General features: G+C 48.1%; 1 protein-coding gene and 1 pseudogene across 2 annotated transcripts in view; both read left to right on the top strand.

Annotated features, from left to right (window-relative positions):
• The window catches only part of DOC2B (double C2 domain beta), a 133,193-nt gene that overhangs the window by 60,902 nt on the left and 52,162 nt on the right, over positions 1-20,129 (top strand). For both annotated transcript variants that reach the window (XM_075120661.1, XM_075120660.1), the window contains one exon: positions 13,390-13,499. In XM_075120661.1, coding sequence (XP_074976762.1) covers positions 13,390-13,499 — 110 coding nt within the window. The remainder of the gene's footprint in view (positions 1-13,389; positions 13,500-20,129) is intronic.
• On the top strand, positions 4,778-4,877 carry LOC125624164 (U6 spliceosomal RNA; annotated as a pseudogene).

Consider the following 20,129-nt stretch of genomic DNA (forward strand, 5'->3'; position numbering starts at 1 on the left):
CACCTCCTCCTGGGGGACAAGATTCTGCTGCGGTGCGGAGGGGAAGGGGTCCATCAGGCCTTTTCTGTGTCTGGAAACTGGGATCCTCTTGGGAAAACAACCTGAAAATAAGGGTCTGTATTAACCCTTTGTCTCCAAGGCACATTAAAATGGTGCATGGAGGGGAAAGCTGCTTTGATCAAAGGATTACAGCGCATTGCTTGGGTAGCATCACTGGCTCTGCAGCTCCATTTACTTCTCCTCCTTTTCCGTCTTAGGCCCACCTCTTAATACCTCCCCACCACCTGCTTCTGCTCCACAAACTGCCCAGAACACCCAACACCCTCCCCCCCCACCCACACACACATACACGGTCCCTCCACACCTTCAGCTAACACTTTAGCTCTTGTTTTCTTTAATTTGCTGGGCCTAATTTTCATATGGGGTGTAGTGCTCCCTCACTCTCCAGTGGGGAGGGAGGCCACTCTGCCTCTCTGTCTTAGGGTTTAGTCCTCAGCCTGAGGTCGCACCAGCAGGGCTGAGGGGTCAGAAGTCTAGAGCTCTGGGACAATCTGACAGAGGCAAACACAACAACAACAGTCTGGGCCCCTTGTCCCTGTCCCTGGGCTAGGCAGTGCCCTGTGTAGTCTCTAGTTCGCACGCAGCCCTGCAATAGGCAGGACTGGGCTAGTAGCAGGATGTAGCCTAAGCTTTCCAGCACAGGCAGCCAGCAGACATGCCAAGTCAATAAGCTCTAGCCCTTTGGGGCAGGGCAGAGCAAGGGGCAGGCTTTAGCCTCATCTGGGAGCTCAGGCAGCTGGCAAACACACACAGTCTTTGGATTTAGGTAAGGGGGAGCGCCCACACAGTCTAGGGGCCCTGAAAGGGCTTTGTGACCCCGGCAGACCGTCAAGGGTGCTAGCAGGGGGGTTCACGGAGCATAGGCCTCCTGGTCTAAGATGGGGAGTCGGTCACCCAGGGATGGGGATGGCAGGGGGACACGGGTCCATCCTACTCCACCGTGTCCCAGCCCAGGGCCCTAACAGTGGCAGAGTGGTCCGCCACTGGGTTGGCGGGGATCCAGCCACAACACGCCGAGCCGACTGAGACGTGGTCAGCCCCTGTAGCTGGCCAGTCATCAGCTGCCCCTGGGTGACTTCCTGCCTCCCCAGGATTTGGTACCTCTGGCCTCCACAGGTCCTCGGGCGCCTCAGGGTATACAGCCTGTGGTAGTCCTGGCAACTCCTCCTCTGCGTTAGCCTCCTCTGGGGGCAGAGCGCGGCAGAGTGCAGGTTCCGCTCCTGGGTGCCGCAGCAAGGCAGAGGCATCTGTTGGCTCCAGCCCACCTGAGCTGCAGAGCCTTCCTTTTATACTTCCGGCCAGGGGGCGGGGTGGGTTTGGCTCCGCCCACCAAAGGGAGTGTAGTGCTCCCTCTCTCTCCGGTCCACAGGGAGGCCACTCTGTCTCGCTACATGTGGTCACCTAGGTCTGGCATCTGGATGTAGGTTCTCCACTAGCAGTTGGCTGGGCATCACATTTAGGTGCTAAATTGGGCATCTACATGTAGGTGTTCCAATACCAGTAGGTTGCAAAGAGCATTTAGGTGTGTCAGTACCAGTCCTCAGTTCCCAGGGGCCTGCTTCAGTGCCCAGGTGTGAGATTTGGGTGCCCAGGTATGCACCCTGCTCTGTAACTGTGTTTCTGCACTTGGGGGAGACTGAGTTGCTACGAAAGACACTGGGCAGAATTAAACTTGCTGTGTTTATATTTTGGAGGTGGGAGAAGCAAGTAGAAAAAGTGACCCAAATAGGAACTTGAAAGTGGGGGGAAAAGGGAAGTTGAGCTTCTTCCATTACCCTCACCCAACCACCCCGGCATGTCTAAGTTAGATTCTACCTGTGCAGACAGGCAGGGTAACTGTCACGCTGCTAGGTGGGCTGGCTTGCCCCCTGAACCCCCCCTCTTCATAAAGCAAACCTCTTCCGAATCTTTTGTACAACCGCTGTGGGAAGTGAACTGGAAACCCCCGGCATGAACCAAACAAACCAGGATTAGTCATGGGCTAGGGCTTAACAGCGGGGCACCTTTTAGCCGCTGGTTGATGAGTGATGACTGGCAGATTTCCCCTGTCTCTTGCTGATCTTGGTTTCCTTGATGAATTAGTAATGTGTTGGCTCACAGCAGGTCAGGGGATGGTGGTGGCACCATGACAGCACTGGCTCTCCAGGACTGGTCTGATGCTTAGCACACCGCCCATGCTGTTGTCACCCTACCGCAGCTCTCCTGGTTACTGTGTTCTCTGCAGCTTCTTCCAGGTCTGCAGGAGGAAACGCTGCCATCCGTTGTCTAAGTATCACTGTGCTTCAGGGGCTAGTGTTGTGTCCGTCACCGCCTGATCTCCAAAAAGCATCTCCTTAGCACCTGAGCTTGGGAAGGGATCACTGGAAACCCAGCTCATTACAAACAGATGCCCCCTCTAGCTGGTTCTGTCCCATCCTGTGTGCTTTTTCTTTTTCCCTTTCTCTTCTCTTCCTGCAGTTGGGAGGGTGCATGTAAATGCCTCCAGTGCAACAGCTCTCAAAAAGAGAGCCACAGGGCCACACTGGTGACGCACAGAGCTGGCTGGGCGTGAGGTGCTAACTCCTCTTTGCCTCTGGCTGCTCCTTGCATTGAAAGAAGCTACACAAAGGCATGGGAAAGGTCTCCTGATGTTACTCTGCCATGCAAGCAGCTGCGTGGTGATGTGGGGTTGTGGCAGAGAGAGGAGTGGTCTGCGCAATGGAGAATGGGAGAAGAGGTGGGGCCAGACCATTGTGGCTGGCACGCAAGAAAACTTCTCTGTTATGGTCTGCGGAGAGTCTGAGACAACTTGCTCTAGCAGATCAGACCTCCCTAGGCAAGCCAGCTAGCTAGCCGAGCGATCACTAACTGAGCGTCAGAGGTGCCCTAGCAGGAGTCTGACTATAACTGTGGATGGTATAGTCTTTAGTAAGTGCTTGGGAGAGAAGGCACAGCATGTATTCACTGCCTTGCATGGTGACAGGTTTCAGGGTGGCAGCCGTGTTAGTCTGTATCAGCAAAAAAAACTAGGATGACACCTTAGAGACTAACACATTTACTTGGGCATAAGCTTTCGTAGGCTAAAACTCACTTCATCGGACGCATGCAGTGGAAAATACAGAGAACATGAAAAAATGGGTATTGCCATACCATAATTAGCATGGGGAAATAGTTTTTACTTTGCGTAATGACCCATCCACTCCCAGTCTTTATTCAAGCCTAATTTAATGGCGTCCAGTTCGCAAATTAATTCCAATTTTGCAGTTTCTCTTTGGAGTCTGTTTTTGACGTTTTTTTGTGGAGAATTGCAGCTTTTAGGTCTGAAATCGAGTGACCAGGGAGATTGAAGTGTTCTCTGACTGGTTTTTGCATGTTATAATTCTTGATGTCTGATTTGTGTCCATTTATTCTTTTGCGTAGAGACTGTCCGGTTTGGCCATGTACATGGCAGAGGGGCATTGCTGGCACATGATGGCATATTTTTTCCCGTACTGTTACTCACACCTTCTTGTGAACTGTTGGAAATGGGCCATCCTGATTATCACTACAAAAGTTTTTTTCTCCTGCTGATAATAGCCCACCTTAATTGATTGGTTTCATTACAGTTGGTATGGCAACACCCATTTTTTCATGTTCTCTGCGTGTATATATATCTTCCTGCTGTATTTTCCACTGCATGCATCCGATGAACTGGGTTTTAACCCCATATTTATTATGCCCAAATAAATGTGTTAGTCTCTAAGGTGCCACAAGTACTCCTCATTTATTCATTATATACTGACTCAGATCAGCTGGCTCTCCCCAGGTTTCTGGCAGTGCCCATTCCACTACGTGAAACAGCCAGCCTTTGATCACTGTCCGTCGGAAGATAGGCCCAAGTTTCAGGTTTATAATGAAACCCAAGCCTGGATGAGCATTGCCTGCTTTTGAATTTCCTCCTGTAAGCTTTACTCAGGTCCAGGATCACTGCCCTGACTGCCCAGGGAGAGCCTGGGTTTGTGAAGTATGTTGGAAGAGCCACAGTACTACGGGATGGTGTGTGGGAGAAGGGTTCGCACCCTAGGACCTATTCCAACTCCCACTAAAGTCAATGGAAGGAGTCTCTTGGATTGCGGCTCTCATCACGAGGCACTAGTGTGGAGATGCTGTACAGTAAGTTACATACAAAGGCATCAGTTGCATTTCCCTCCCAGTCAGCTGATCGGTGCTGGAATATTGGCCCTAGCGGAGCTGCTGGTCAATCTGTGTGGCTAGAACATGTCACGTTATTGATAGGAGAGAGAGGAGGAACCCCCAGAATGATCCACAAGACAAAGAAATAACCTTCTACCTCCCTCCCCCAGCCAGCAGGCCTCCATGTGTTGGTGGGCCTGGCGAAGCACTAGGAGCTGCTTCTCTTGAACCCTCTGCCTGGAGGTTCAGGGGCCATTCAGGAACGATGCCTCAGTCCCAGCCTAACTACATTTCAGGTGACGCTAGGAAAAACTGGCACAGCACCAGCAACCCCCTCCCCCCATGGGGCCCTCTACAGGTTGCTAGTGAAATGCCAGCCCTTTCCTCCACTGATGGATAGAAGCCCTTGCACGTTTTAATAACCCGTTCAGTTTGCCTCTGAGAAATTAAATAAATACTGACATCTTCAGTGAGTGTGGCTGAGAGTGGGCCATCCCTCCCACTCCCGTCTTCCGCCCAGTGTTCCCAGTGAATTGTGCTGCTCGTGCAAATAGGGGAGAGCAGGCTCAGGCAGGAGGATATCAAAAATCGGAACGATACAGAGAAGATTAGCATGGCCCCTGCACAAGGATGACACGCAAATTCGTGAAGCGTTCCATATTAAAACAAGAAAATTAACAAGCAGGCAGAGGAGTTTAAGTTTAATCCCAGGTGATCATTAACAGCCAGGAAAGCCCCAAACCGCAGGCCACTGTTGTTGTAAAGCAAATAAAATCTCCACAGCTGCTTTGTCTCCCTGTTGTGAGTGGTGCAGTTTTCTTGAGTTGTCTGTTCTGTTCTCTTGCTAATGGTTAATGCTCTGTATGGGGAACCTTCATGACCTCCTGTAGTGGGTTATTGCAATGCGCTTCTCCTGGGAGTCTGATGGGAAGCTTCAGTTAGTGTTGCCAACTTACTTGGCTGTGTTTCATGCTTGGGTCCCCAGTCAATTGCTGGGTACAATTTAGGATGTTATGTTTGATCTACCATATAAAACACTGTGCGTTTTAGATCCTTGGAGGCCACCCCTCCAGCTGACAGTCCCTCGACTCACTCCTCTCTGGACATTGGGAGCTGAGCATGTCCTTGCTCCCCTCCCTTGCTCTGACTGAATCCTGACTTTCAGCGGGTGCTGTCAGGCCTGTTAACCCAGGGCTTTCCTGAGGAAGTGTGTAGTTCCTTACCTTGTCCGGGAGATTTTCTGTATCATTAGCTGATGAATGATCAGAGAGTTACTTTTCTTGTATCCACACCTTGAGGAGATGGTAGATGCATTCTCCTATATATTGAAAATGATAAATAACCTCCCAGGGGTTGGGGGAAGCAGAACTTCAGTATCACTGGCCTGTTAAGTGCATGATGCAAACTAGCAGCCAGAGATCAAAAATATTCCACACACACGAACTGTTTAGCATGCGTTTTCCTCCATGCTTGTTTGGCCGTTCTGTCCTAATACAGTTCCTGCCTGCGACTGAGTTACTCCATCTTTCAAAACACGCTGGTAATCGGCCTTAATAAACAGCTTATCTTGTGCCAAGCGAGCCTGGAGACTTACAGCCAGTCCTCCCCCTGGCCTGTGGCTCCCAGACATGCCTGGTGCCGTTGATAATGATACTAATAAAATGAAAGAGAGACGATCTGAACTCTGCCAGGAAGACAAATGGCTGTCAGTGCCTCCTTAAATCTCTCTTGCGAGAGCCTGTCTAATTTTGAAACTATTTTACACAGTTGGGAAACATTTAAGGTGAACAAGGCATTACAATCTACCTCAGCTGAAGCTGGAAAAGATCATTTCTTTTTGTGGTCTTGTGGGGTTTTATTCCTCTCCTGCCCCCCATGGAAACATCTCCTGCAAGGCAGTGATTGTTTTCACTTGGGCTTCCTTTCGAAGAGCTAAGCTGCCTCCTGACCTGACAGCCATACTAGTTGATTCACTGATTTTATTTTATGCTGAAAGGGAGCTCTGCTTGACTGACATGAAATACGATTGGTTTTGCAGGGTGTTAGATGTTCATATAAATCAATTCCCTCCTTGTGTTCCAGGTGGAGCCGAAGGATCAAAAGAAGACCCTTTCACTTACAGGAGCCTCTTGTGTTCTTCCAACCAACTTTCCTGTGTGATTATAGTAGAATAAACCTCAGCAGTGTTGTACAAACCTTAGCAGTGTTGGCAAATCCAGACTGCTTTTGAAAACTATCAAAAGGAGCAATACAAAATAGAAGGGGTCAAATGCTAGTTAGACATTCCCATCCTAGAGGGCCTAAATCCACATGAATCCAAATGAACCAGGTCTGCACAAAGCTCTGGGGAGAGACATGGGTATGTTTTGCACAGATCCCAGCCAAAGATTGGTATGTGGTGTTGGTTGGGGCCTGTAGGCACTGCTATAATGCACACAAGATTAGAGCCCTGTTGTGCTGGGAGGTGTACAAATATGTAGGAAGGGCTTCTGTACATGGGAGCTTTTCCCAGTTATACCAGTTAACCTCAACTCCATAACCACTGTATTTATATCACTCTAGCTCCTTGGGTGGACACTCCAATTCTGGAATAAGAGTGCCTTTTTTCATTTTAGCTTAAACTGCTTCCAAAGAGACACAAGGTAAACTGGAAGAAGATTCTCCTATGCTGCAATAAGAGTGTCCACATGGAGGAGCTGCACTGGCACAACTAGAAAGGTTTACATTCACACCCTGCTTTACCCCCATATAGCTTCCCTGTGTAGACAAGCCCTAAGAGACTGTTACAACCCCAAAGGGCTTACATTCTAGATAGACAAGACAGACAGGTGGGAGGGGATGGGAAGTGACTTAACCAAAGTCACACAGCAAGTCCGTGGAAAAGGCAAGAACCAGAGCCCAGGTCTCTGGACTCCTCTCCCAGCCCCCTGCCTGTTGGATTTTGCTGCCTCTGGGTTCTGTCTGAATCATGGGTGAGGTTCTGTGCAGTATAGTCAGCAATCTCATCCCACGATTGCTTAGGCCTGGTCTACGTAGAAAATTAGGTCATCTTAACAAGTGAGATATTTAAGTCCTCCTAACCCCCAGCATAGACAGCGCTAGGTGAAGGAAGAAGTCTTCCAGTGACCTAGCTACCATCTCTCGGGGAGGTGGGTTATCTGTGCCGGGAGAGAACCCCTCCTGTCAGTATAGGTAGTGTTTACACTGCAGCCCTACAGCGGCGCAGCTGCAGCCATGGCCCTGGAGTGTTTCAAGTGTAGACAAGCCGTTAGTGTGTGCTGAGATTTAGGGACACCTTCTTAGTGACACCAGACAACAAAAGATTGTATTTGGTTTGTCAGGTTGCTAGGAACCAGAGGGAACCACAGGGTCAGTCTGTCTGTCTGTTCAGAGGTCTTGATAAAATATCCCTTTGTATATTAATTACAGTAGAGTCCTGTCTATTCTCTGCTGGGAGGGACATTCCAGTTTGGTTAGGAGACGATAAAGAAAGAATTTTGGTTGTTTTTAACCTATTCATCTACGCCAAGCTTAAAGCCAGATTATTTGATGAATGTTGGGTGTTTCTGGTCAGGAGGCCTTCTTTTAACCCTTGGATAAGATAATTGAAGGGTGATTTTTTTCTATAGTTTCTTTGACGGGAATGAAAAACTGCTCCGGAATCTGGAATGCCTTTTGTAAAGGAGCAAGTCCATCTGAGTAGCAAGACTGGTTCTTAAAGCATGAGAGAAACCCTTTACTTCCTTGTGTGCTAAGTGCCCTGCTTACCTCTAGTGTGGAGCTTGCAAAACAAAGATGATGAATGTAACAATGCATCCAAAATACTCTGCAGACAACTTTTACGTATTGATTTAATCAGAGCTGATTACGCTGAGAAATGGCCAGAGTGAGGATTGAACTCTCCCACTTTACACCCAATTACAGTGGAAATTGTTGCTTGCTCAGCCTGTCCCTCTGCCAGGGAATTAATGGAAAAGCCCTACCTGAAATCAGCAGGCCTCTTCTACAGAGTGATGTGTCATTCTCCTCCCCAACAGGGGGAGGAAAAAATGGTCTAAGTTGTATTAAGTTCAATCCATCATTATCACTGTGGGGGAGGAGGAGGAGGCAGACGGAGAGAGGGAACAGAGCCTGTCTTAAAATCGATCGTACTTTCAGCACGGGGATTCTGCTTTCTTCTTTCGCCCAGAAGGCATTCTGGGCTCCAAGATGAAAGCTGGTGATGGAATGAAACTGTTCAGGGAGCACTCATTTGGGCTACGTGAACTCAGCACTGGAGAGAGATGTTGGATCGGCAGCCTGGAGATGAGGCCCCTTCTCTCTAGCTCCTGAAGATGATTAAAATGGTAGGGAGTGGTGCTGCAAGGTGCCCCACACTTGCTGCCCCACCAGTAGGGAGGAAGGTGGCTTGTTCTCCAGGGCCTGATCCAATGGCCAGTTAAATCAAAGGGAATCTTTCCATTGACCTCAGCAAGTTCTGTCTCAGGCCTTCATTGAGTACTTAGCCCCTCTCCAAGGAGACTGTCAGCTTGTGCAGGTTGGGATGTGCAGCATCTATGACGTGGCCACCTATCCCCATGGACATAGCCTGAGACCCAACAGACTCGTTTCATGCAGGCCCCTGGCGGGAACATCTTTCAGCTCAAGTTTAAAGCAGGCTGTAGAAAGGACCATGAAGGGTGGGGATAGGTGGGACATTTGCCATCCAGTATTCCTCTGAAAGAGCCTCTTTTGCTCCCAAATGGGCTGTGCGCAGAGGTAATAAATTTCCCCTAGAATAAGGGATGAAGCAGTCTTCCTTCCTCACTTGGAAAGCGCCGGTGTTTCTTTCATTTGTGGAGACAGTGGGGCACAATTGTCACACCAGTTCTCTGCTGCTGTGGTTGCATGAGCCCGGCCTGGGAATGTATTAAACATCATCCCTCTGGATCCCCCTGCCAGCTGGAATTGCGGGGCTGCGACACCTCACTTTGTGCTGCCAGCAGAGGGGTACATCTGATGCCCAGTCAAGCAGGCTGTTCTGTGCGGGAGATGTGGGTGATGAGGTGTGTGGCTTTCTTCCTAACCCTTGGGAGGTCATGAGTTTATGCCCCAATTCATGAGGTTTGGTTAGTCCATCTTACACCCAGCAGCAGTATTTGTGTCTGTGATCCCCGCTGGCTGACTACACGCTGGGCAAGGAAGTATTGCCTTGTATTTGTTTGAATTTACATTCTGTTTGTTCGCTGACATCCCTCTTCCCCTGTACCTCCCCCAAAAAAGCCTCTTTAGCCGACAGACCCAAAAGCTATGTCTAGCTTTTTCTAGGGTCTCACTGTACTCACAGGCTTGTCTTTCTTGCTTTTGCCTCTCTCTCGGGGTTTGTCTGTTCTCAGTTTCTGTGTGTTCTGCCTTTCTTCACACCCGCTTGGTCACCGTTCCCATGCGGTGCTGGTTTCTGGGCAGAATCTATTAGGCCTTGTTTTAGGTGTTGCACCCTAAGTGTTTCTTACAAACTATCTTAAGCGAAGGGTGAGTTCACACATCAGTTTGAAGAAGGTTTTACCTCAGCCCATAACAAGGTTTCACCCAGCTCTGAACATGTTTTCTCTGGTGTTGCGTCTTTCATTATTTGTTCCTGTTACTTTGTAAATTGAAAAATAGAAATAAAAAGCAAGGCTTAATTTATGCCATCCTACAGCTTGATAATGCCTCTACTTTTCCTGTCATCTGCTTTTATTTGCTGCATCAGCACTTCACATCAGCCTTTGCTTTGGCCATGTGCAGCCTTTCCAGGAGTGTGATAGGATATCCAAAATAAAGAACAACGGAAGTAACTAGTCCCTTAGTCTAGATGGCATTGTTTAAATCAGGCTTTGTTTGGCCTGTGCTGCCATTGCTGCATATTCTGGGCAGCTGAGGGACTCCACCCAATTTATTCCCGCTCTGTATTTTCCTACCGTAGCTAGAAATTGTTTTAAGTGACATGGATTATGTATCCATTCCCTTAATGCTTTATAGTTTTATTGCCCGTCTTCATCGCATTTTTGTTTTATTCCGCTGGATATTCTTCCTAACCATTCCATCTACTGTTCCCAGTGGTTATACAATGGCAGCATATGTATTTTCTTTTGGTTACCCTGGTATTGTCAATTCCAAGTGCTCAAAAATTACAAGTCAGCTCCTCCTTTCCCCCCAATATCATGAGATTTTTTTTAAAAATGTTGGGTTTTGGGTGGGATTTTCCCTTCTACATTTTCAAGCTTTTCTATGCAACCAGAAGGGCTAGAAAGTTGCATGGAAAAAAAAAACTGAGGTTCTAACATGATCACCTGACTCCAGGAGCTGGGACTTTGAGAAAAGCACCAACTATCGCAAGAGTTGTGAAACAATCATCTGAGTTTACAATAGTGCCCTGAAAGAGCAATTATAAGAGAGAATTGACAAGTCTCACTTTAAGATGATTTAAAAGGACTTCAGACCTGGGGAAAGATGCAGGGTTGACCGTCCTAGAGTGTGAAGTCCCCTCTCTGGTCGTGATTCTAAGCAAGTGTGTTTGCTTTTAAAAAAATGCTGAGGTTCATCCTGTTACAGCATATGCACAAATCCCACTGAAGCCATTGGGGGTCAATCATTTGCTTGCAGTTAGGTATGGACTTAGGCCCTGATACAGCATTCTCCTTTTCTCCACAGAGCAGGTACAGCATGGGCAGTGGCAGGCCAGACTGCCCTTCAGTTGCCCCCGGCTCGTTCTGTAAAGGACTGCCATAACTTAGCAAAGCCAATGGAAAGAGTCCCTATCCAGGATGATGCTGGCCCTTTAAGAGGGAGCAGGGCCAGTGTACCTGTGCCGCATCAGCTGACCCAAATTAGGCTTTAAAAGGGGGCGCCTGGGGTGTGTGGGGGGAGACCTATTAATGAGAGAGATCCAGTGAGTCAGAGTTAGGAAGCTATAGGCACAGGAGCAGCAGGACAGTGAGAGTCCTGGGAGGGGAGGCGGTGGGAGCCTGAAAGGTAAAGCTTAAGGGAACCATCCTTGGGTTTGTAGCCCACAGGAAACTGAGGATATGGCTTTGTTTTGTTTAAGTGGGGACAGTAAAACTGCCTAAGAGAGCCTGTGGGTGTGGTAGTGGATCCTTTGCAAGCTGGGGAGAAGCCCTTTTTACTCTCCCGTCCACCCACTGCAATGGGCTTTGGATCAGACCCGTAGTTAGGAGATTGGTGTCGTCTCCATTGCCTTTCTGTCCTGGGCACCGCTACGGAAAGTGCCGATATTCAAGCCAGCTGGGGAAGTGGTTCATGATGTGGCTTTTCTCTGTTCTGCAACTTATTACCTGTAAACGTCCCGCTGCTCAGCAGGATTGGCCAGAAGCCAGTGGAGGGAAAGAGACAGACTCTGGTTGTTTCAGTGTAGTGGTGTGGGGCTACTAAGTACAGATTTTCCACCATCTGGATTTGGACTCGGACACTTAATTTTGGCCTCTACATTGGCAACCACTGGGTTTATTCAAACTCTGGAGCAAACTGAATGATCTGGCAGCCTTTTTATCAAGTGGTTCAGCCAAGGGGTACGAAAATGAGATCCTCACAAGCCTGTATTCTGGCAAGGCTCCATAGGACTTATATGCTGACGAGAGACCCTTAAACAAGCCAGGGCCTTGACTCATTTCATAGGCAGAAAGCAACTGGGATGCTCTGGTGATCTCCACTGGGAGTGGAACACATTCCCAGTAAGCTTCCTAGTGCCTGTTCCAGGCTAATATTTAGGTATTGGGTAACTCTGTGCCCTAGGATGTGGCCAGTGCACGTAACAAGGTGGAGCAGACTTCCCACAAGGCCTTGCAAGGAATGAGCAATGATTTAATAATGTGCACTGAGAGAAGAACAAAAAAAGGAAAATAAATCCATCCAGACAATGGCTCTTGGAAGCATCTCAATAATGCATTAATAAAATATACTCATTGGGATGGTTACTTATTTTCAGAAATGGATCTGATGTACTGGTACAGCATTTTGCTTTTTAGTGACACTCAATTATGGTGCCAATGCTTTATGGAAAAGGCCCTGTGCTGTTTTAGAATTACATTCTAGTATCCTGCTGCACAAGGTGTTGTCCCTGGTTTGACACTGTTCTGCAGGAGCTGGACTGAGGGTTTCTAGCTGTTATGGCCTTCTCTGTGCTAGAAAATTGGACCACCAGCATTGAAACTGGTGGGTTAGCATCCCTGTCTGCATAGTCGTGCTGCTTTGGGTCCATTGTGTTTTTCCCCATGCCCATGTTAGTTCTGTGTGACATTTTAGCTGTCACAATGTCCCTTGGGTTCCTAGGCTGTGCTTTCCAGCGCAGTTTCTTGAAAGCAGCGTGCTAAGTGTAGTGAGTCGGTCAGGCCTGTGAGGAGCTGCTGTGAACCCTTCGCCAGCTGGTCCCAAAGGGGCTGTGTTACACTTGGGGACTCTGGAACTGAGTATGGAACTTGGTAGAACACCATCACTGTCCCTCACAAGCTCCAACACCAAGCCTTGACATGTCTCTCTAGTTTCCTCTTGCCTTGTTAGGAAGGTAATTGCCCTCTGCTATGGCGCTGTGTCATGTCCCTCCAATACAACCTAGCACTGTATTAACAGGCCACCTTGCAATTTGGAGTTAAAACAAGCTGCCACATCTAATAAAATGTGCATCCAGGAAACGGTTCTGGGTCTGACAGGAACTGTAGCTGCACTAAACACAGGGATGCACATAAACATCCAGACTAGCAAACTGTTGGTTTTTTTTTAAATAAGCCTGAGTTAATTCTTCCCCCGTCACCCCCCCAAAAATGAAGTCCCTGGTCCCTTACTGCTCTCTTCCAGGCTGCCTGTGATCTTGCTGCTTATTGTACAGGGTGTTGGATGGATAATTTGATTGCTCTATAAATGACCCACAAGGCCACTGCCTTTATGCACCTCCAGATACCTGCTGCACCAGCCTGGTTGAGGGGGATTTTTGCCATCCTGTGCAGGGGGGATCAGCAGGATGGTGCAAAGTGGCTAGATATGTATTGGAACTGAGGGCCAAAGGAGAGCTGCTCGGGTATGCTGTGTCATCATTTCATGGACTGTGTTTCGTTTCCCAAGGGTTTATTCATTGCCTGCATCCTGAAACCAAAGCAGTTACCTGGGGCAGGCTAACTAACCAGGTGTATTATTTGCTTTTTCCAGGCAAATAAACTAAGAACAAAAACTTTGCGGAACACTCTGAATCCCACCTGGAATGAGACCCTCACTTACTATGGCATCACAGACGAGGATATGGTTCGCAAGACGCTAAGGTAGGCGTACCCCTGGGGACATCTCGTGGAGATGCAGGCGGAGTGGGTCGTATGTCTCATTATTTGGAAAGAAAGCTTTCTTTGTATTCACTTGAGCTATGTGTGGGAAGGGAAAGAATGCATATTGCAGTGATGCGTTGAGAGGGGAAGCCAGTAAAATCCCCACTCCACTCCATACTCCTGCTGTCACCAATCTGCACTGGTGTGAATGGCCAGCCAAGGTGCAGAGCACCAGAAAATCAGGCCCATTGTATTTCAGCTAAATCTGAGCACCTTCAGTCAGCCACACAGCGCATTGCACCCAGGTGCCCACCAACTGAGAATAGATGTGACATTCTTTGAGATTACCGGGCGTCCAGCTTCAGAGGTCTAAAACTTTCACTGCTAGCAGCCGTGGCTGGGATGCTCAAAGGAGCTGAAGGGAGGTAAGTGCCCAGTTCTCACTGAAAATAATTGGAAGCTAGACATCTTATCTTCTTCAGACCTCTTTGAAAATGCCAGCCCATGTAGCTAGCAGTTCTTTTAGGCTATGCCAGGCCTGGGATGTGTTTATAATGGAATATCAATAATTAGGGTACAACACAGAACTCTCCCTTTGGCCTATGTCAAGCAGTCACCTGTGCACGTGCTGTTCAGACGAAATCCTGATCGGACATTTATAGCTCCTTCTCTCCAGCGGATCGAGAGATAATTATTATTTCCCAGGGCCCCTCATTTGCACACTCCTCCTGCAGGGATCAATCGCAGCCCTTTGGTGACAGACATTTGATTTATAAACTGCCTGGATTTGAATAGCTGGTGAAGAGCCCTGTAGCATTTCATCATTATAAGCTTCGTAATTGATCAACTTGGGGTCTGAGCTGCAATTTTTTTAACCTTATAATTCCCAAAGCTGCTAAACATACCTTATTTATTTATTGCTTCTTGCTGAGTTGCTGATCTCTATTTGAAGATGAGTTTTGGAGGAGGGCAGAAATGCATTTGTAAATTGCTGTAAAACTAAATGGAACTTGGTTTAACTTGGCAAAAATGAGGAATCTGATACCTTGCGAGCAAAGCAGCGTTCTGACTGGTCAGGGAGCGCAGGGAGTGGTGGCAGTGTGTTCAGTAGGTGGTATTCCTTTTTCTGAACCTGGCATGGCACTGGCAGTGAGGAAATGCTGCCTTTGCGATGGGATGCAACACTGAAGTCCCTTTAGCCACTCAGAGATGTTTGCCATAAAGTCTTGGCTAACTTCCAGTTTGGGATAACTCCCTGCTACCTAACTACATCCCCTCACTTCAACTGGCTCTGCTTAACTGGGCCCCACTCATTTAACCCTTGCTCTTGCTATTAGGGCCTGATCCAAAGGCAGTTGAAATTATTGGAGAGACTTCTATTAACCTTTAGCTCTGGCCTTTTAAACCATTGCCGTGCTCAATCCCAGTGGTGGGTGTATTGACTCCTTATGTATGTGATCTGTAAATCTCTTCGTTCTAGCAAGCTCCTCCATGTAGAAGGAAATCAATGTAAGATATATTAAAATAAAGAAGGATTTTGCATATCGCATCTAGGATTGACAGCTTTCTAGCTCCGTGGCTGAATTCTGAACATCTTTACTTAAAGTATATGCTGTAAATTTATTTTTGCGTGGAAGCAATGAAAACATATCACTGTAACAAAGTTATTTACTAGTAGGTGAATTTGGATTCTGAGCTTGCCTGTCTTCCATAACTCACTTACTGATGAGAAATTTATCTCTCTAGATTATTAGTTCACATGGAAAATATTAGTCATGCTGAAAGTGCTGTGGGTTTCTCAGGCTGGAAAGCCTGTGTTTTGTTATTTTTTTTCCTCCATGCCTTTGAAGTTTTCAGCTAGTTCAAGTGTGAAAATTGGTTTATAGAAAGATGCCTGGCTGAGTTGTTTGTTGAAATGCACTGGGAAGAAAAAGTGTTTTGGATCCAGACTTCACCTTTCCATCAGCTCTCTTAATTGTTTCTTGCTGAGGAAATGCCATCTGGTCAGCCCCACTGGGGTGGCGTGATCATCTCTTGGGATCAGACAAGTGCAGTGTAGGAATGGAGCCTCCGTGTTTGAAAGTTTTTAATCTCTCTGTTCTCCTCCTGGTGGAATTACAATTCCTAGCACATCCCTGATCTTGGGATCTGACACAGCTGTCATCTTCCTCGTCAGCTGGTGATGTGTTCGTACAACCTCTAGCACAAGGGAGTCCTGGTCCGTGACAGGAGTTCCTACGCACTATGGCAACACAAATAATTATTAGTAATAATAACTGGCAGAGAGGATTATCTTCCTCTTTCCTCCACTCTCTGGCTTTCCTCAGCAGGGGTCGAGAGCCCCAACTTCCACGTGTGAGAACGGGCTTTGTTACAGCTTCCTGCTGCCTTAAGCTGTGTTCACCGTTCCAGGAGTCTGGAAGCAGGGATGGTATAAAGAATTTGAACCACAGAGGTGGGATGCTTAGGGGGGAGGACGTTAATAAAACGTGGGGAGTGGCACCGTCTCGATCTGATGGCAGGCCCGGTGGCTAGAGCATTGGAGTGGAGCACTGGAGACCTGGGTTCTGCCGCTCGCTCACAGTTGGACCTTGGGCAAGTCACTTTCCCTCTCTCAGTTCCCCCATCTGTAATGAAGATAATGATATTTACTAAAGTACTTTTGAGATCTGTAGATTACAAAGTGCTGTGTAAGAGCTATGTGTATATGTTGACGATTTTCCTACATCACATCTCAGCACGTAATTTGCTGCCCCAGGTGATACCAGATGCTCTATCACCCCCAGATCCTGCATTCAGCAGTAGCCGCCCTCTGATGCTTTGGAGCACAGTTAGAATCACCGGAGAGTGCAGCTGGGTGTGCAAACCCCTCTGTGAATTCCTTCCCAATCCCTAAGGTGGTTAGCTGAAAACCTTAATCATGAGGCTCTGTTGCCCTGCTTGAACAGGTGCAACCTCACATGTTGTTGGTTATTAAATTATCCAGGGTTGGTGAGTCCAGATATAGGATCTAACTATATCTTCCAGCAGCAGTGAATTCCACAGGCTTCTGAGCATGCATTAAGCAATGGTCTCCAAACTGTGGGGCCTCGGAGGGTGTGGAGGAATGTCTAGGGGGCACGGTGGGGCCTGGGTCAGCCCCCATGGGGGGTGGGGAGGGTGCACCCTGGCCAGCCCTGTTCTGCCCCCTGCTCCGCTCCGGCCCTGGCAGCAGCTCCAGCCCCCGGCCCAGGGGGGCGCAGACACATTGCATTACTGGTAAGGGGGGGCATCCAAGGAAAAGTTTGGGCAGCACTGGCATAAAGGGCTGATGAGGGCTATCTTGATACTTACAACTAAGGCTGCGATTCTGTCACGGAGGTTGCAGAAGTGGCCGGTGCAGCTGACCCCAGAGCTGCCTGAGCTGCGGCTGGCCCTGGAGGTCATCGGGAAAGCAGTGCCTGGGGGCCTTGGAGCAACAGGCTGCCGAGGGTAGTTAGCCCCCACCACTGGAGCAGGGGTCCCCAGAGCAGCAGAGCCCCAGGGTCAGAGATTTAGTCATCATGGGTGTTTATAATAAAAGTCATGGACAGGTCACAGACAAAAAATAAAAATTCATGGCCCCTGACCTGTCCATGGGTATTTTTAGTAAAAGTCACGACTAAATCTTAGCCTTACTTATAACCACACCAATGAAATGACAAAGAGAGACAAAAGGAAATGATATGAGGAAGCAGAGGAGTGTCAGTGACTGGTGAGATGAGATATCTGGACCCCATGTAACAGCCTGAGAGGAGCAGAGCTGGGGTCTTGTTCTGTCACTGTCTCGTTGCTTAGGAGATTCTGGACCACGTCTGGGTTGGAGTCCCAGTGTCTGGCTGATGAGATTCCAAAGGCGATCTTTGGTTTATTTTACCACCACTTTGGTGCCTGTTTAACAGGAATCAGTCTTGGGCAACACAGGCAGCGCAAAGATTTTTTGTTTTTCCTCTCTTTTCCTGGGCAAAGTTTGACATTACTCCCTCTACGTAACATCTCCGACTCTAGCCTGTGGCGTAAAACTTCTAATGCTGCTTGATTGCACCCTGCTAACGTTATGTAATAACAACTACAGTCTTTGCTAGCTGACTGGGAGACCAGTAACACCTCTTAGACAGCAAACCAGACCCTGTGGGGATGTGATCAAGTAGCTGAGACCCCTCTGAGTACCATCTGTGCTAGGAACCTAGATAGGAATCACACCCTGCAGTTGCATATGGAGAAGAGGAGTCTCATGTTCCCCAGCGCATCCATGCAACATAGCTCAGGATTTGGCCACAGAAGTTTGAGCCTCCTGAGCCTGATTCTGATCCATGTATACTGTTACAAATTGGGAGTAACTCCGCAGAAGTCAGGGAGTGACACAGGTGTCAGTGAGAGGAGAATCAGTTGTCTTGTCCATGCATGTGCCAGAGAAGGATTGTGAACAGTAGTGGCAGCAAGCACATCCGCGTCCTAGCCATTGTCACTGAGTGTTTTGTAGGTGTTACAGGAGAGGTGAATTTTCAGGGTTTTAGTGCTTTGTGGTGCACTTATGGCATTGCCCTCCACCAGGGCGAGGTTCCGGCTTTATCTGTGCATCAGTTTGCTTTCTAGGGATAGCTCATGAACAGTTTGGATGCCCAGATGGAGGAAAGCAAAGCAGATTAATCCTGGGTTTTTGTCACTATGGTAAACGGGGACCCCCTAGAATTCAGGCAGATGGAATTTGAATGTGAAACACAGTTATTCTCCATTTGTGTTAATTAAGTTCCCCTTCCCCCTCACTGCTGCAGGCAGAGAATCTCTTGTAGCTTGAGTGTTGTCTCATTGTGCCAGGCCCCTTTCCTACTCCATAGGATGTGGGAGAAGATTGCTCCACTACTGATACTTAACTGACCTAATTAGATATCACATCCCACACTTTGCTGCACTACGGGAGCGGTCCCTTTCCTATACCAGGGAGAGGCAACTCCCCTGGGAGCTTGAGTGGTGAGTTTGAATTCCGGTAGTCGATTATGGAAATCTCATGCGTGCCATTAATGGGCAATTACACAGGGTACATTCACATTGAGGCTATGTAGCCATAACCTAGGCTGCTGGGTCAAAGAAAAGACCCAAGTTTTGGACAGGGTGTGAAATTCAACTGTGTGTGCGTGCGCCCCTGCCTCTTGATAAGATATCCAGAGATGGATATAGTTGCTAACTATGCTAAGATGATGGTAAAGCTTTCTGAAAAGCTGCGGTGGATCCTCTAGTTAAAAGCAACCCTTCAGCTAGGAATAACATCTGCTTGGCTGAAAGCACTCTATACAATTCGGAATCTTAAGCCACTTGCTTATGTGACATTCTGAGCCGCCTCCTTTTAGGAAAAGTTAACAGCCAAACTTCTGAAAGTTTGTTCTTCTCTTCCCCGTTAGGTATTAAGATCACATCTTTGCAGCTGCAACTTCTTCAATTAATTAGGTGATAATTAAGGATTGAAATTGTGTCTCTTCTTAGCTCCACACTTCCTAGGAGCACCTGGAATACAGTTCTCACTTCTTGGTGTTTGCAGATAACTGACTGAAAACCTTTCTGGGCTCCTGCATCATGAGGAACCATACAATACGCTCGGGGTAACGAATTGCCTACCGTCACTACTGTAAGGGTGTGCATTGAATGGTAACCTGGGCACACCATAATGGGGCCAAACTTCTCCCAACTTTCAGATTAGCTGCATGGCATGCCATCCCTCTCGTTTTGGAGGGAGTGGAGTGTGCTTGGAGCATGGGAATTGGGAATCATGGATACTAGTCCCAGCTCTCAGAGTAACAGCCGTGTTAGTCTGTATTCGCAAAAAGAAAAGGAGGACTTGTGGCACCTTAGAGACTAACCAATTTATTTGAGCATGAGCTTTCGTGAGCTACAGCTCACTTCATCGGATGCTCTGCCACTAGTGCAACATGGTGAGACCTTGGGCAAGTTCCTTGCACTTCTGTATCTGTAAAATGGGAGTAGGACTTCCCTATGCTAGTGCAGTGGTAGTGGAGAGACCCCCACATACGGGGCAGGGCTTCCTGAGTCCCCAGCACTGCTCCCAGGAGCATAGCTCATGCTGGGCTGTTTGGCTCAACACAGAGCCAGCAGGGAGAGTGCCCCACTGCTGAATCGCTTCTCTGGTGCTACAGAGTGTGACAAAGATTTTGGCTTTGGATGTTGTTGGTCCTGGAGAGCCTGGCTCCCTGCCAGAGGGTGATGGAAAATCCAGAGCAAGTGACCTTTATTCCACGTAGCCAGGCTGTCAGCAAACGGGGCCATTGCATTGGTGCCCAACCAAAGCTACCCAAAGGTTAGAAAATCTGCCTGCCTGTGGGGTGTGTTCAAATTGATTAATAGAGTTTAAGGTCAGACAGGACCATTAGATCATCTGACCCCTCCGTATAACACAGGATTTCACCCAGCTACCCCTGCACTTAGCACCCCAGCCTGCTTGTGGACACAGAGAGCAGGGACAGCCACTCTCCAAAGGGTGTTAGTGGACTTGTGCAAACCGATGCCCCGTGTTCCTGAAGGTCTAATGCCACTGCCCTTCTTGCCCTCAGATCTTCTAGGAAGCAGAGTTGCATCCTGACAGGCTGGAGAGGAGGAAAC

Source organism: Caretta caretta, chromosome 17 (assembly GCF_965140235.1).
Source record: "Caretta caretta isolate rCarCar2 chromosome 17, rCarCar1.hap1, whole genome shotgun sequence".
In the NCBI taxonomy this organism is placed as follows: Eukaryota; Metazoa; Chordata; order Testudines; family Cheloniidae; genus Caretta; species Caretta caretta.